The 17,674-nt window shown below is 35.3% G+C and overlaps 3 protein-coding genes across 9 annotated transcripts in view; 2 read left to right on the forward strand and 1 right to left on the reverse strand.

Annotated features, from left to right (window-relative positions):
• Positions 1-17,674, forward strand: part of si:ch211-243j20.2 (uridine-cytidine kinase-like 1) — a 242,853-nt gene that overhangs the window by 204,589 nt on the left and 20,590 nt on the right. For 2 of the 6 annotated variants that reach the window (XM_051925489.1, XM_051925488.1), the window contains exons 7-10: positions 3,183-3,244; positions 8,818-8,837; positions 12,416-12,514; positions 14,305-14,398. The exons of 3 other annotated variants lie outside the window; for them this stretch is intronic. In XM_051925489.1, the coding sequence (XP_051781449.1) occupies positions 3,183-3,244; positions 8,818-8,837; positions 12,416-12,514; positions 14,305-14,398 (275 nt within the window). Of the gene's footprint in view, positions 1-3,182; positions 3,245-6,879; positions 6,897-8,817; positions 8,838-12,415; positions 12,515-14,304; positions 14,399-17,674 lie in introns of all 6 variants that reach the window. One more of the 6 variants, XM_028796788.2, reaches the window with a different exon arrangement.
• Positions 1-17,674, forward strand: part of mpv17 (mitochondrial inner membrane protein MPV17) — a 309,255-nt gene that overhangs the window by 130,995 nt on the left and 160,586 nt on the right. The window lies entirely within an intron of this gene.
• LOC127527285 (uncharacterized) overlaps positions 1-17,674 on the reverse strand; it is a 193,446-nt gene that overhangs the window by 94,519 nt on the left and 81,253 nt on the right. The gene's annotated exons all lie outside the window — the stretch shown is intronic.

A 17,674-nucleotide genomic window follows, 5' to 3' on the forward strand; every position in this document is an offset into this window, starting at 1 on the left:
CCACTTATAGATGATGTAAAAATACATTTCCTATTTGTCAGTTCAAGAGTAGTTCCAAGTATCTGTGATAAAATTATTATTTCCAGTTTCCTTTTGTTATAACAAGGATGCCTCATAAATGTGAAAGGTATATTTTCTTAAATTGAAACATATAGTGCTTTAAAGTGGACACATCTGGTACGTTTTCAGGCTTTATCATTCACCTATGTACCCGTGTACCCTTCATTCCAGTTGTAAAGTGCAAGAACAAAGTATTTTTAAAATTTATTTTAAAAAAATAAATAAAAGTTTCACTTTAGAACACAATTATGCGGCAAAGTAATATATGAAATGATTGTGAAGAAGTAACTTCTCAAACTTGTCCTTAAAATGAGGCAGATTCCACCTGCACAGTGCCTAGGGAGGTTCTGATCATTGGCACTGAATCTGGAACACCTAATTCTAATTTTATTTAAAGTGGTGATAACTTTAGGGGTGTATTTACTTTTTCCACGTGGCATTTTTTTTCTGTTAATTTAGATAATGAGAATGAAAACACCATGTCATTGTTATGTGTCACTTGTTTGAATATACAATCTTTATCTTTAGTGTTTGCATGGAGATCTGATATTTGCCTGTTCAAATATGTTGAAAAAATCAAGGATTTACATGGAGATACTTAATTTTTTTCATGACTGTATATCTCTGTATTATAAAAAAAAATCTAGGAAGGAGACAAAACATAATTTTCTTGGAAAGACACTTATACGTCCTGCGAGAAAGAGATTTAACCATACCCAGGTCCGAAAATAAAGGACAAAGGATAAAAAAGTAGAACGTTGTAAAAGAATTAAAAAATGTTGGTGCGGTACACATACAGGGCAGGTTGGAGATAATGAAAGTACGAAAATAAAAAAAGTAGAATGTTGTAAAAGAATTAAAAAATGTTGGTGCGGTACACATACAGGGCAGGTTGGAGATAATGAAAGTACGAAAATTCCAAAGTCTCAAAAAAAGGATAGTAAAGATCGCATTAGTGCAAACAAACAGAAATTATTACTCGGTGAAATAATGGAAAAGCAAAAAGAGATTGAATATATTGTTCGGATTTAAACTTTAAGTCGGACACTTGTAGATCGTCTAATCCGTGTTGCCAGCGAGAATTAAAAGATTCCAGAAATGCTGGCGTGGTATTTATTCCTGTGAGACGGAGACTTTTAACATGAGATTCTTTCAAGTCACGCCCTACTTGCAACTATTTTCAAACAAGACCATGATCATCTAACGTCAGTCATGTGAATGCTTTTGTCAGACACAGTTCTTGTGCTCTCAGCTCTTAGTAATGTGAATGCTTTTGGCAGACACACTTCCTGCGCTCTTAGCTGTTATAAATGTTATCAGGACAATAATTTTATACATTCTAGATGACACGTCAATGACAAACATTCGAGAAAGTCATTTTATTTATTAGTGAGAAAGAAACGATATTCACTCACAGGCAGTTATACATTGTGTTGTCACGATTTAAGTCCAAACGCTGTTTTTACTAAAGTTTTAAAGTAAAAGTGAAAATAATGCATATGTAACAATTCCCATGAAAATAACAATCTCTTTAAATTGTATATCCGGTAAACCAAACCTGGGGGTGGCTGCGCCCCCTAGTAATATATATAATAACCTTTTTCATTGACCACTCATTCATTCATATATATGTATAAAATGTGTGTTAACCAGAACAAGATCCTGCTTCAGGCTCCTTGCTGGCTAAGCCCAGATTAACCTGTATTTGTCAACAAAATTCACTTCCAATGTTTGTTTCTCCCTAATAGTATTCTTTGGCACGATTACTGTATATTAAACAAAAGTGAATTAACTAAATTCTCTCTCACCCCTGCCATTCACTATTTCTGATAGGTACTTTGTGACAAAAAAAATATGTATAAGAAAGTAGCTGAATTCTACTATAGATGCAGTTAAAACACTTCTATTGGATTGTAAAAATGTCAAGTGAACAATTAGTGCAATCAAAACGTTAATTTTAGCAGTAGATACTAAGATGAATTCAAATGTATGCAAAATGATCCAGAACACAACACAACAAACACACTTCAATATCTTGGTAATACCCATACATTGTCTGTCATGTCAGTCAGTCATTATCCAACCCACTATAGCCTAACACAGGGTCATGGGGGTCTGCTGGAGCCAATCCCAGCCAATACAGGACGCAAGGCAGGAACAATTTCCGGGCAAGGCGCCAGCCCACCGCAGGGCACACACACACACGCTAAGCACACACTAGGGTCAATTTAGGATCGCCAATGCACCTAACCTGCATGTCTTTGGACTGTGGGAGGAAACTGGAGCACCCGGAGTAAACCCACGCAGACACGGGGAGAACCCGGGAAGCAAACCCAGGTTTCCTACTGCGAGGCAGCAGCGCTACCACTGCGCCACCGTGCCACCCTGTCTCTCATGTGTAAGTCAGTAATGCAAAGCTGCCCTTTATCTTTGTTTGCCTTTTATACTATTTCCAATTCATTTGTAATAAACTCATAGATAGATGTCCTATAAGAAGAAGGTGATCGAATAACTTTGCCTGAAATGGCCTGTAACATACCAAAACCTCATGTTTCTCTAGAAATTCAGTGCTCTTGTTAGGAGCATCACTTTCATGATAGTATTGTGTGTTGAGTAAAAATAAGCATGCTTTTAATATGGTATGTTTAGCTAGGCTGCTGTATTCTACGTTAAACAAGGCTTTAATGAATTTTCTAATTAGTGACAATAAGGGTGATACCATTGGGTTTTTATGGTTCTGTAACCATATCAAAAAAAAGCGTTCGCCCCTGACATTATAAAGCAGGAAATTCGCAAAAAAGGCATGCAAAAACACAGGAAAATTTCCTTAAATAAGCATTTTTTTTTAACTTGCAGCATTGCCAAAGAAAATACAATTTAGTTATGCACAAAATCAAGTCCCTGTTCTATGATGTTAGAGAATAACTTTTAGGTTGATTGACTGAAGTTGAGTGACAGTCTGGGAATGACAATTTTGATGTTGTTCCAGGTGTAACACAGATCTGATTATTTTAGATTGACTGGCTGAAAGAATGTGTTTTTAAAACGTAGCAAGAAAGAAACCAAGTTATAGTATTTGAAGAAACTAACATTTTTTTAATATTCCATGCTTTTCCTTTAAGGTGGAGAAAATTTTGTTGCATTGGATCTTATTGTACAGCATGTCCATAGTCAACTGGAAAAGGTTTGTTCTCAGTATTTCACATTTACTATTTGAAGCTGATAGTAATTATGGTTCTCAGTGAGTAAACTGTGTGTGTATGTGTCTCAAGGAACTTTCACTGTGATAGACTAACAACTTTAAAGTGTTAGTTACTTAATTCTCTTGATGCAGACACTAGCTCCCAAAGACAACATTGGAATGAACACATTAGAAAAATGAATAGTGTAGATACTCACGAATAAGTGCATCCATGAATAAGCTGAACCTTGAATTTTTAAACAAAATACCATGAAAAATGAGTCACCTGCAGATAAGCCAGATTAAAAAAATTTCAAACCAAATCGGTTGTGCAAAATGTAACATTAATTTGTAACCACTTATGCACAAGGCATTCTGCCTCTTGGATGCTGCCATATTTCAAAGTTGTTTGTGTATGTTGAAATAAACCTCAATTCAATCAAAAACAATAATGATATTTTTTACCTACCGAAGGGTGTCGTCTTTCAAATAAATCATAAGTTTCCATGTTGTGTGCACTCTTTCATTAGTAAAATATATGGTTTGCACACATGTACTGTATGCCAAGGTAAGCAGCGCACCACAGGTGAGGGAACCTGCTTTTGTTAAAGATCTCACCTATGTCGAGCCACATGTTTTTGAATTTCTAAATGCAAGTACTTTATGTGACAGTTCTTCTTCTGCTGTAAACTGATTGAATATATTCATTGTATTAATGAATTGTCAGCTAATAAGGAAACTAATGTAGACATCAGCATTTCTGTTAACACTTACTGCTCACTCTTGTCATAGATAGATAGATAGATATTTTATTAATCCAATGGGAAATTCACATTATCCAGCAGCAGTATACTGATACAATAAATAATATTAATTAAAGATTGATAATAATAATAATGCAGGTGAAAAAACAGACAATAACTTTGTATAATGTTAAATGTTAACGTTTACCCCCCTGGGTGGAATTGAAGAGTCGCATAGTTTGGGGGGAGGAATGATCTCCTCAATCTGTCAGGGGAGCAGGACAGTGACAGCAGTCTGTCGCTGAAGCTGCTCTTCTGTCTGGAGATGACACTGTTTAGTGGATGCAGTGGATTCTCCATAATTGATAGGAGCCTGCTGAGCGCCCTTCGCTCTGCCACAGATGTTAAACTGTCCAGCTCCATGCCAACAATAGAGCCTGCCTTCCTCACCAGTTTGTCCAGGCGTGAGGCATCTTTCTTCTTAATGCTGCCTCCCCAGCACACCACCGCGTAGAAGAGGGCGCTCGCCACAACCGTCTGATAGAACATCTGCAGCATCTTATTGTCATATTTCACTTAATGATGTACAAGTAACACTACTGCTGTAATCGCCTAGTCCCATCAGCCAAGTAGAAAGCTATTTCAATTTAAAATTTACACAATGCTATTAGCACACTACTTAATCAATGATAACAACATGTGTAGAATTAAACAGTACTAAAATGGTGATACAGTTTAGATCCACTGAGATTTATTTAACAAAGATATGAAAATTGTTCCAAAACTAAACAATACACATTTGAATTCGTCCATATTATTTGATGCTTCTGTTCCAAACTTGTGCTTAAACTTTTCAGTGAGGAAGGGTATTTTATACATGTTAATAAAACGTTTAATGTGCTTTTGGAGACAATCTCAGTCATATTTTCCCATTTTTTAAAAAATTTTATACAACCAAGCTTTTGACAAAAGCCTGGGGCTGCGTAATCAAAACTACTACAAATGCAGTTTAAAATGATCCCATTACCATGCCTGATTGTAGGAGTATTAAACATTTATTTAAAGGATATCGAAATTGTACACAAATATAATTTACAATACAGAAGTGGCGTTATCATGTGACTTGTTTATATGCCCATGGTCTTTTTCACTTTGCCTCAGTATGCTTTGTTTCCATTAAATATTTTTTACAAGCACCATGGTAGAAAGAAACACTTTAAAAGAAACTTAATACATGCTTGTTATAATACATAAATATTACATCTCCATTGTTAATTAAGAGTTAGAATAGGGCTAACACCAGTCTATTAATTACTGGTTGAGTTTTCTAGACTATTGAATTTAAAGCTGATTTAATGTTATATAGTGATTTGATTGTTTACAGTATAGTTGTCTGAATATTAAATTACTCATAATCTTTATAATGTAAAATATGAAAATGAGAAATATAGTACATGCATAAAAAAACACCACATACTAAAGTGTTACTTTATGTATGTTCCTCATTTAAAATTATGTCCATTTGATAATGTGTGGTTATTATTTTGAAGGAAATACGGCATTATTGATTTTTTCAGTCTGTGCATTTTGCCATGGGTTATTGTGGGTTTTTATTGTTGTATTTTTGAAAATTCTTTTCTATCTAAAAGTGCTTAGCTACCATGTATAGTAGCACTAGTCTTAGCAGGTACTATACAGTATATGATGTTTGTTTTAGATTTCATCCTAGTACAAGTCTATAAGGAAAAAAAAGATTTCTAATTTTTAGTTCATTGTAAACACTTAAGCTGATACAATAAATTGCTATCTAAACATTTTTACTCATTTTTAAAAGTCTTGTATTGAAAAAATTCTGAATATAGATATTACTGTTTTCTGAATAGTATAATTAGGTACAGAAGTGTGCCAGGTCTAATTTACTAATTTAACAATAAAAGCACTTGCCATACTTCACTCCATATAGTCCACCGATTATAAAAATACGTTTTATTTTATAAAAGTGTCATCCCCCCCAAAAAATAATATAGTATAACAATTTTCATGACAGATAAAAATTGAAGAGCACTAATATATTTTTCACAGTACACAGTGCAAATGCTGGGTGAATTAGATGCTGAATGTGACGTATTGTTAAGTAAAACAAAATAAATCCTTGAATTATGCAGGTTTAGTTTCTCCTGTTTCTCTGCCACTTTATGACCCGCTGTTTCACTGGCTTTCTTAGACTATTTGTATCTTGCTGGGCACTTCAATATGACTAGATATGTTTTTTATCTCTATTACACTATATATTACGTATTAGATCCACAGATTCGTACCATATGCATAATTTGAATTGCATACTCAAGATTATTCTGAAACAATGGATTTGATTTCTAACAGAAACAAGCAATTAGCATTAACTTATAAATGTAAATATAGTTGATCCCTAGAATGTATTCTTTGTAAAAAACGTGAGGCTGCATAAAATTTCTCATTTTATAAAATTTTCCTTTTATTCAAGTGTTATAAGAAGTGTTAGTAATTTGTTTTGACTAACAACCAAGGTTTCTGCAGTGCCAGTATTTTTATGGTTAATAATGTTACTTCATTCTCAATGTTATGTTTATTCTCTAAAAATGAGAAAAGGAAATTGATATTTAACCACTTTTAATTACGTATACTTCTGGCAAAATGTTGAGACAGAACTTAATTGCATGTAAACTTAATCTGCAACTGCAGTCTGGCTGCAACATTGTTTTTTTGCTCTGATTGTTTGAATGGCTTGGCTCCTGAGAGTGACATTTCATTATTTATATATACATATATATTTTTGTTTTTATTTCTCTCCTCCCTATGTGTGTTTGTAATGAAATACTTGCTAAACCTTGACCGAATGTACTCTAACCATCTCAGCGTGAAATCACTGTGAGGTATGACTGAGGGTAATGTAAAATTGTCTCATATACAATTTATTCATAACTTGCAATTTTATTTATTTCAGTGTTAATATTATTAAATATTGTCAATCAGTGAAATTCATGGAGAGAAGCAAAATCAAAAGTACACATGGCATCAAATGCAACAGACATTTTTTTTAATTGGCATTCTGTTTAACATTTCATGTTGTAATTATAAATGATTGTGCAGTAAATTTTAATAAAAATTGTATATTGCTTTTTGCAAAGGGCTCACTACATGCATAAATTGTACAACAGTGCTATGTACCTTTATATTAGAGGTCTCAGGCTTAGTTTGTTTTTTTTTTGTTTTTTTTTTAATTCTGCAGTTGTTGTTTACTGAAGCCAAGTTTTTAATAAGTGGTTAATTCTGCCTCATAATTGAGATCCTTTTTTAATTCGATCTTATTACATCTATGTCTTAAGTTAGTGGGTGGGGGTTTACCTTTTGTATATTACCCTTTTGTGTTACTTATGTAAACCTGTTTAATTTTAGCAGACTCATTTTTAAGCTTTTTACTTTTGCTAAGGGAGCAGTTCTATAATTTCCCTTAAATTATTGTTTAGAAAATTTCTAATATAAAGCTACAGGAGCATATGACATCCTGATCATAAGCAGATTAAATCGTACTTAAAATCTAAACCTGTCTGTTGAGTTCATTATTTAATAACTTTTCTTGAACTCTTCCAGCTTAATGAAGAAAACAATTTCTAGTAATGCATTCACAAACCCATGACTATATCCTTGTATAAGAGTTTCATTGTAAAAACAATGAAAGGTGCAAAGATATCTATTAAACACCATGTGACAGGCTTTTGAAAAAGAGAAGAAAAAATGGGAGCAATAAAAAGATCTCAGTTATGTTACAGAAGTAGCCTATTATTACAAAAGTGCTGCTGTTTGTGAGCTAAGTTTGAGACCCCAGCAGTACCTTCCGTGGGCAAACTAATATTCTGTGCAGTAGTAATATATGTAAACTATAAATCTGAAAAACTAAACATTAATTAAATGCTTATGTAGGAATATAAAGTGAAGTCATTAAGTGCTTTCAGTTTTGAATCTCTCCTTTTCATAAATAGAAACAATTGGTTATGGCTATTGCTGACATCAGGCTGATGTTATTTTGATAGTATATATTTCCTCTCAAATGCTGTTTTATGTTTTCTTACCTGCTTCTTTAAAACTGGGAAAAATATATTGTTCATAACACTATATATAATATAGTAACTTATGTATTTCTGTACCAGATTTTAGGAAGAGTATGACTAATTACCGGATTAAAAATGCCATTATTCAATTTTTTACATTTATGGTATTTTATTTAACTGAAAACTGTACACACAGGACAAAGTAATTTGTAGAAATCAGTATTAATTACCCTGGACAAAGGAACAACCAGCAATAAAAAGACCAAATTTAATTAGAATGACATGTACTGTATAGCATTTGAACTTTTAGCTAAAATGTTCAATCCTTCTATAAATCTAAACAGTAAAGCATTAATTAATCATCTATTTATATGAAAACACAAACCTTCATGCACTGATCACTATGTACATGTTTTACAGGAACATGTTATGTTTCATCTGATAATTAATTATAAATTCAGGCGTTTTAAGATCATGGAAAGTTAAGCGCACACAGCTGAGAGTTTCATACCATCAAAATAACTCCCTGGCAAAGAGGGTTCAAAGATTAAATTCTTCTTTCAGTTTGAAACTGAAGGAAGGCTTTGAGATTTGGAGACTCTGCTGCATCCCACCCCTTTCTTAGCTTTCTGTCAGATCTACTGTATGCTCTTCTTTGTGCTGCCGTCTAATTCAACTGTTTCTTTTTTCTGTCTTTGTATATTACATCAAATGTCCTGCATTGAATAATTGTCTACTTCAACAGAGGAAACTACGCTGGGATATGTGAGGATAAACTCATGCATCTTTTTTTTTTTTTTTTTTTTTTTTTTTTTTTACAGCTTGATTTGTGCAAGTAATCATCCAGGATCTCTAATTTTCCCTTATTTTTTTGCTGCTTGGCTTGCTTTTTTTTTGTTGTTGTTTACCTGGTTCCCTGCGCTTTGGCTTTCCTCACCAGATATTTAGATAATAACTTGCTTTTTTGTGGATTACAGCACTATCAGATAGGAATTGAACTGAAAAGAGTTGTTTTTTTATTTTTCATTCTTTTTTACATTTTAGCAACTCATTGCAAAAAAATAGCCAGTTATTTTCAGTTTTTAAATGTATTTATTAGCTTTAAAGTACTGTATAATCACTATAGACACTTGTAGTATTTTTAACTTTCTTTGCATTTGTAAATTTGATTTCCCAAAAAAGTTGGTTCTCATTTGCCTGTTTCTTTTAGGTTTGAGTTGGCTGTCCTGCAAAATATTTTTCAAAATACAATTTAATTTTAGATTTGGCCTCTTAACTTATTTACTTCCTTCAGAACCCACTATACCATTAAGAAATGATTTTCTTAGCGTGATGTACAATAGTCAAAGTGCCACCATGTCTTGGTACTTTTGTAAAAACTGTTATTAAAGTAAAAGTTCTTCGTTGGGAGTCATTCATATTTCATTGTTTTGCAAAGCCAAGCATGGCGTAAAACCTGCTGCTATATTTTATATTAGGTCTTTGCCACCCAGATCTTACCTATTTTCTGCGAATGACAATTTTTGACAACTGATTACATCTTTAATTAATCGTATAAGTAACTTAAATAATTATTTGCTTCATCTTTATGGTGTGTTCTTGTTGTTAGATATATATGATTAGTCATTCTGTTTGCATTGGTAAACAATTAAATTGGAAGCAAAGTATAACAAGTTTATAAAATGAAATTGCTTACTTAATTAATTATGTTTTAAATGTAGTCTTTATCATTTTCCTTTATTAAATTATAAAATGTATGTTTTGTCGACTTTTGAGACACTAGTCTAAACATGTATTCTGTGCTGGAAACGGGGAATTTGATCTGCATAAACAAAACATCCAGCAAGTGGACTTAATGTAAAATTCAAAAATCAGTTTTCCATTTTAAGATCTTGTTGGCATAAATTCATATTCATGACAAAATAAATGTAGGTAACCTAAGTACTCAAACAGAAACAATAAACAGAAAGCAGCAGTTTTTTGCATTGCATAGAGTAATAATTATGTTTTCTATCAGAAGTCCACAATACACACATACTGTAATTTTTTTAAGCTTTACTGAAAGATCCTGAACTATTCTTAGCAATAAATTAATTTTAAATAAAAATGAAGCAAATGATTTAGTCTGTTACACGCACATATTTGACACTTCAATTTGGCTATATTAATTGGCTTAATTTTTTTGTTTGTAAAAGCATTTTCAGTTGGCATGTCAGAACAGATATGAAAGGTACAAGCCAGCTAAAAAGGAGTACCAAAGTAGTAGTGTATTAATACCAAAAGTAAAACGGAGAGGATAATGCAAAATCTCAAAGCCAATATATAAAGCTGTGTGTGTGTTTGTTCGTTCTTTATATAATTCCACAACCCTGGTCCAGTCTCAACAGATTTTGGAACCCATATCCCCCTTTGTCAGGAAGAGACACGAGGCTACATTGGAACTCAAAATTTTGAGTCCGGGGCTCCCTTTTGATTTGGTTTTGGGTTTCTTTTTAACTGTTTTGAGTTTTAAGGACTTTGCCTTTTCTCAGATTTTGAGGCCACTTTTGCACATATATTCCTCTTTATCTGGAAGAGACCCTAGACTACTTTGGATCCCACACTACAGTAAGTTTTAAAGACAGAGTTAAATGGATGGTGGCAGTCTGGTTAGTGATGCATTAAAAGACTAATATTGAAGCACAGATTCTTACCACATTTTATCATAAACAACTTTTTAAATATACTTACACATACCTGTACAAATGCCGATATCTAATCCATATAAAAAACATTTTAGTATTTAATAAAGTTATATTTAAGATAGGGCGGCACGGTGGTGCAGTGGGTAGCGCTGCTGCCTCGCAGTAAGGAGACCTGGGTTCGCTTCCCGGGTCCTCCCTGCATGGAGTTTGCATGTTCTCCCAATGTCTGCGTCGGTTTCCTCCCACAGTCCAAAGACATGCAGGTTAGGTGCATTGGCGATCCTAAATTGTCCCTAGTGTGTGCTTGCTGTGTGTGTGTGTGTGTGTGTGCGTGTGCCCTGCGGTGGGCTGGTGCCCTGCCCAGGGTTTGTTTCCTGCCTTGCGCCCTGTGTTGGCTGGGATTGGCTCCAGCAGACCCCTGTGACCCTGTAGTTTTTTTTTTTTTTTTTTTAAATAAAGATCTCCGACCAATTCATAATATTGTGTTTATTGCCTTTTTTTCGATTTTGTGTTAATAAACCAATAGAAAACAAAATGAAAAAGAAGACTTAATTAAAAATGCCCTTGCACAGAGTGCTTCTGTCTTGTGGTTCTGCATAGGTATTTACTTCTTACTAAAATGTATTTTTTTTTTAAAAAAATGCTTAATTGGTATTATTGAAAGAATCTATTGTAGCACACGTTGTTCGTGAATGTTCTGTAAATAAAAAATAAATGTTTTTATAATTATTGTGAGTCATGGCAGTATGTCTAGATTGTAACAAATGTGTTGCCCAAGTTGTGCAGACTATTAACTTCCACAGAAAAGGTTGGCATAATAATCCATCCATCCATTTTCCAACCCGCTGAATCCGAACACAGGGTCACGGGGGTCTGCTGGAGCCAATCCCAGCCAACACAGGGCACAAGGTAGGAAACAATCCAGGGCAGGGTGCCAACCCACCGCAGGACACACACAAACACACCCACACACCAAGCACACACTAGGGCCAATTTAGAATCGCCAATCCACCTAACCTGCATGTCTTTGGACTGTGGAGCGCCCGGAGGAAACCCACGCAGACACGGGGAGAACATGCAAACTCCACGCAGGGAGGACCCTGGAATCGAACCCAGGTCACCAGATCTCCCAACTGCGAGGCAGCAGCGCTACCCACTGCGCCACCATGCTGCCCTGGCATAATAATGATAGTAGAAAATTTTGTCCTTATAATTTTTGTGCCTTATTTTCGTAAATAAAAATTCAGCAATTGATACCTTTCATATTAATTTATGAGAAACTCAGGATAAAACAAGATTTGGTTGTTGTCCAAAGTTGTCATTCTGGGTCTTTCTTTTTCTGTTTGCTGCTTTCTTTAGGTGGTTGAAAACAATTTTAATAAAACATCCAATCTGATTCCATTACTTCTACAGAAAGGTTTAGATTACTTTTAAATTGATTAACATCTAGTCCCATCTCCCATAAAGTACATGTACTGTATATATTTGTGTGTATATAAATATATATATATAGTTATGTGCTGTAACTATATATGTATAGTTATTTATTTGGCTTACGTTCTTGCAGTGAGTTTGCTTTGAAATTGTTTTTGTGTTTTCTTACTTCAAAGCAAGTCTTTTTATGTTTCTCTCCATCCTACACCCCTTTTTCTTGTACAGATCAGCCCTGGCTTCTGCCCATCAAGGACAGCCCCTGCCAACAATGCTTAGTGTGATGGAGAGCACACCACAGGTGCGGGGTATGCACACCATAATCAGGTATGTATTAGAACCATTATTGTTTAGTAGATTTGTTTAATTCACATAATAATTTACTGATAATTAACATTCCTGCAACAGTAAAAAGTTGCTTAACTCTGTTTATCAAATTTGCATAGCACATTTTTGCATTATGTTTCTAGTCTGTGATTTTAGAATTTATAATACAGGTATATATGAAATGCTGCTTGTCTGACTGAATTTTTATATACTAAATTCTTTTTTGTAATCAAGTCTCTCTCTCTCTCTCTCTATCCCTCCTATTTGTGAAGTAGAAAATAAGGAATAAAGAGTTTGTATAGGGGTTCCCAAAAGGGATGCATGTTAGAGCCAATTTGGAATTGGCCCTGCCATTGACTGGCACCCTGTCCAGGCCTGGTCTCTGCTAAGCACTCAGTACTGCTGGTATAGGCTTCTTCCCCCTGCTGCTCTTAATTGGATTAAGTCTGAGCATATTGTGGTGGTGCTTTTTCAAACTAATTCTTCTATCCATGTCATACATTACTCCCGTGAATCCCCTATATTTGACACAATCATTAATGTTTCCTTTATCGTTAATTCTCTTATCTGTTTCTTGTCCATACTGATTGCAACACTATCTGGTCAATAATTATACTCCGTTGACTGTCACTATTTTGATCATGTCCATCTGGGGCTACTGCTTTTCCTGTCCCCATTTCCCGTTTGCCCTTTGATTGGTCCTTTTGCCTTTCTTTTAGCTGCTTTATACTCTTCCGTATTACCTAACAACCCTTTCAGATCCTACTTCTTTCCCTCTTTTTTTCTTTCTTATTTTTGCCTCTTGCACACTTTCATTTCACCACTACTCCTCCCTTTTTTGCTTTCTCACCAAATCTTATGCTCCCACACTGATCGTATAACTCAGCAACCAATGTTTCCCTTATTTTCCCACTGGCTCCACATATTTGTTTCTTCTTTAATACCACCTTTCTCTCATTAGTCTTCCATATCTTACCTTCCTTTTCTTTCTGTTATTAAAGTTTGCCTTCAATGAGCTACTATAAACCAACTTCTGCCACCCTAAGCTTACTGTACACTTTTCTTTCACCAGCTTCACTATACCTTTCAAACGTTATACATATTTTTATTTACTTAATTAATTTCCAAACCTTATGTCTGAAATTGTTTGTTCTCCTAAGTCATTTTGAGCTTGAGTTGGTTAAGTTTTGAGTTTTCACATTTAATGCACTTGTAAATAATAATTTTCTTTAAATGGGTGCCAGTGTACTGTATCTTCTCATGTATACTGTACTACTTCATAGCTGAAGTTTCTTTGCTGATTTATACTGCAGAATATTAATGAAGCCTACAGAGCTGAGGAAAATGTTCACCACTCTTTGTAATGTCCACTGATAAAACACATACAAGTGCTTATGACAGTGGTCCTGTTTCACAAAAATATATTCAGTTTATTGAATATGGTAGAATACAGTTTAAATGTGAAATGTTTTTTCAAAGGCATTGATACACTATCATAATCCAAACTTTTTTATCAGTTTTAATATTAGGAAAAAAGTTTACCTTTTCATTTACTGTCTTATTTACTGACCATTATCCTGAAGTATTTCATTAATGTAGAAAAATGTCCTTGAACTGTTATAAAGCTTCTGCCAAGAATTCAACAGCCACTACCTGAGCCTGAGATGTCTATAAATATTTCTTAAACCTAACTCAACTCCGAGTTCCTAGGCTAATGTTGTAATTATTTTATAATCGACATACAAAGTGCCATGCTTTATGTAACAAATCATTATTTGTTTTTCTCACAGGAATAAGGACACAAATCGGGATGAATTTATTTTCTACTCTAAAAGATTAATGAGGCTTTTGATTGAGCATGCACTCTCCTTTTTACCACTCAAGGTGAGCCCTGTCTTTGAAGGAAAAAAAGGTTTTCAGTATACTGCTTCTTGCCCTTTGCTTCCTTATCACTAAGAAACAAATGTAGAATTTCACCTTCATGTAATATCTACATTGTTTACGAGCTTCCATTTGTCTCTATTTGTTTTCAATATATTGTTCAACTAGACAGGGGTTCAGGAACCCATGGGCTTTGAACTGCATGCAGCAGCACTTTGGCTGTCTGTTTGTGGCTCTGAACCAGACTTAGTGTATGCTGCTTGTAGTGATTCAGTGAGTACATTGCGGAGCCTTCATAGCACTTCAAAAAAATCTGAAGAGGCTTCTGCTGTTGTCATGTATTGATTAATGGTGGCTTATGATGTTCATCTTTTTAATTTAGCTTATTATCTTGAAGTTTTACCAGGAACTTTTATTGGGTTCATCTACTTGAACATTAACACATACACAGATATACACACATACACATAGGGATTCACTATTACCAGCTCTGATAAATATGCAGGTGTCATCGCAACATGCGTAAAAGAGCAACTATTTTGGTTATATGAAACTTAATTAAAACAACTGTGGTTAGTATTGTTGAGCAACCTCAATAGCCTTGATAAACCCTATGAATGAGAAAAAAGTCATCTAACTCGCACTTTGTACCCTTTTAATATTTCATTCACACATAAAAGTCAAAGTGTAAAACATATAAAAAGCCATGAATTTATTAATGTATAAACATACTAATTAGAAGAAAAGTAAATATAAAATTAAATAGGTAGCAGAATCTGGATATAAAAAGTCTTAGAAAAGCTTACTGAAAATCAGAATTGTCAAAGGGGTTAATGTCCTGGGTGGCTTTTGGATTAGCAATCTGTATTATTAGTAGACAAGTAATGGCGCACTGCACAGTAATATGCAGTAAATATACAGTAATCCCTCCTCCATCACGGGGGTTGCATTCCAGAGCCACCCGCGAAATAAGAAAATCCGCGAAGTAGAAACCATATGTTTATATGGTTATTTTTATATTGTCATGCTTGGGTCACAGATTTGCGCAGAAACACAGGAGGTTGTAGAGAGACAGGAACGTTATTCAAACACTGCAAACAAACATTTGTCTCTTTTTCAAAAGTTTAAACTGTGCTCCATGACAAGACAGAGATGACAGTTCAGTCTCACAATTAAAAGAATGCAAACATATCTTCCTCTTCAAAGGAGCAAACAAATCAATAGGGCTGTTTGGCTTTTAAGTATGCGAAGCACCGCAGCACAAAGCTGTTGAAGGCGGCAGCTCACACCCCCTCCGTCAGGAGCAGAGAGAGAGAGAGATAGAGAGAGACAGATAAAAAAATCAATACGTGCCCTTCGTGCTTTTAAGTATGCGAAGCACTGTGCAGCATGTCACTTCACGAAGCAGCTGCACAGAAGGTAGCCAACGTGAGGATAATCTTTCAGCATTTTTAGACGAGCGTCCGTATCGTCTAGGTGTGCGAACAGCCCCCCTGCTCAATCCCCCTACGTCAGGATCAGAAAAAGTCAGCGCGAGAGAGAGAGAAAAATAAGCTGGGTAGCTTCTCAGCCATCTGCCAATAGCGTCCCTTGTATGAAATCAACTGGGCAAACCAACTGAGGAAGCATGTACCAGAAATTAAAAGACCCATTGTCCGCAGAAACCCGCGAAGCAGCGAAAAATCCGCGATATATATTTAAATATGCTTACATATAAAATCCGTGATAGAGTGAAGCTGCGAAGCGCGATATAGCGAGGGATCACTGTAGTTGACTTTCTTCCTCTGTACGTTTAGCATTCGTTTGCTCAGAGGTTGATGCACTTGCTGCTTTGTGAGGTAGGGGAAGTAATGGCGAAGGTGGTAGGGATGAGAACAGCGCCCCTACACATGCACCGCACGGCCGCCCTACTGCCCGCTGCCAAGAGTTGATTCTACAATAAAACAAAATAAAAATAGAGTAATAATTCCAAAACTCTTCGCTTTTAATATAAAGCTGTTGTGCAGAGTTTCAGCGTAGAATATGTTTACCAAATTTCTGGCTACAGGTTATTTGATTCTTGAGCTTGAACTTCCTGGGTTGACCTTTGACCTTGGAGGTCAATCATCACCTCGAAAGTGGATAGTAGATGTCATGTAGTATATTTATTTGTACCAAATTTCAGGTCAATAGGTCAAATGGTTTGCAAGCTACAGATGATTAAAAATCCTGGACAGACAAACAGACAGCCCCGGAAGCGTATTATATAAGAAGATTACAGTCCAAATCAGATGATCTCACATCTATTGATCTCTGACGTTGCCCTTCTGGTCCATCAGACGAGTTGCATTTATGTTAAAATGCACATTACACATTTGATTGCCTGCCTTGTCCTGTTGACAAAAGGCTCTGATCGGTGTTTTATCTTTTAAGTACCTTTGCATTCCTTCCTTTCTCTCAAGCTATAAACTAATTTGGTAATTCGTAGTCCTACGGCATTCATCCATTCGCAGGTTATAAATTAATTAAAATAGGTTCTTTGGCATCTGTGCTTATTTTCCATTCCAAGGTCATAAAGTAATTGAAAAAGAAAGTTACTAGATCAAGTGCATTAATTACTAGTACTATACAAAAGCATGCTTGCCATGTCTGTAATAAAAGGTCCTGCAAATTCAGTTTATCCTGGTTCGTCTGAGTGTGGTCACCTTCTTTCTGCCAGGCATTACCACTTTAAAGAAAAAAAGGTCTAAGAATACTATAAAGACAACTTACACAAAATAAAAAGTTAAAGCACTTACCTGTTTAAATCATGAAAGTGCAGGGGCGCTTTCATGAGGATTTTAACTTTGGCTTCGGCAGGTTCATGCAGCGGGACGCCGATAATGGGTTGGGCACACCTTCAGGTCAGGCCTGCTGGAGGACACTGCGCATAGCCCATCATAAAGGCGAGTGTCTCCCTAGTCCCTGCTGTGGATAATGAGAACAGTGCGGAGAGTTTTAGTTTAGTTAATCTTGTGCATGCATGCGTTTGTGTGAGAAGGGGATCCCCAAGAGAAAGTCCAGAGTTAAGGTTACAAAGAAAAAGTAACTTATTTTGTAGAACGCATCGACTTGTGTGAAGGGAGCGTGTCAGGATGCGCTCAAGCTCTCACTTATACTCACTCGCACCTTGCAGTGATTGAGTGTAGCACCGGTACAGTATGTACCTGCGTCAGTCACAGTTGGTATAAAGGAGAAGTGTGTCACAGGATTGGCTGTAAGATTTGTTCCCCGAGTATATGTGGCATATCCTGTGTTTAG

Source organism: Erpetoichthys calabaricus, chromosome 3, assembly GCF_900747795.2.
Source record: "Erpetoichthys calabaricus chromosome 3, fErpCal1.3, whole genome shotgun sequence".
NCBI classification, from domain to species: domain Eukaryota; kingdom Metazoa; phylum Chordata; class Cladistia; order Polypteriformes; family Polypteridae; genus Erpetoichthys; species Erpetoichthys calabaricus.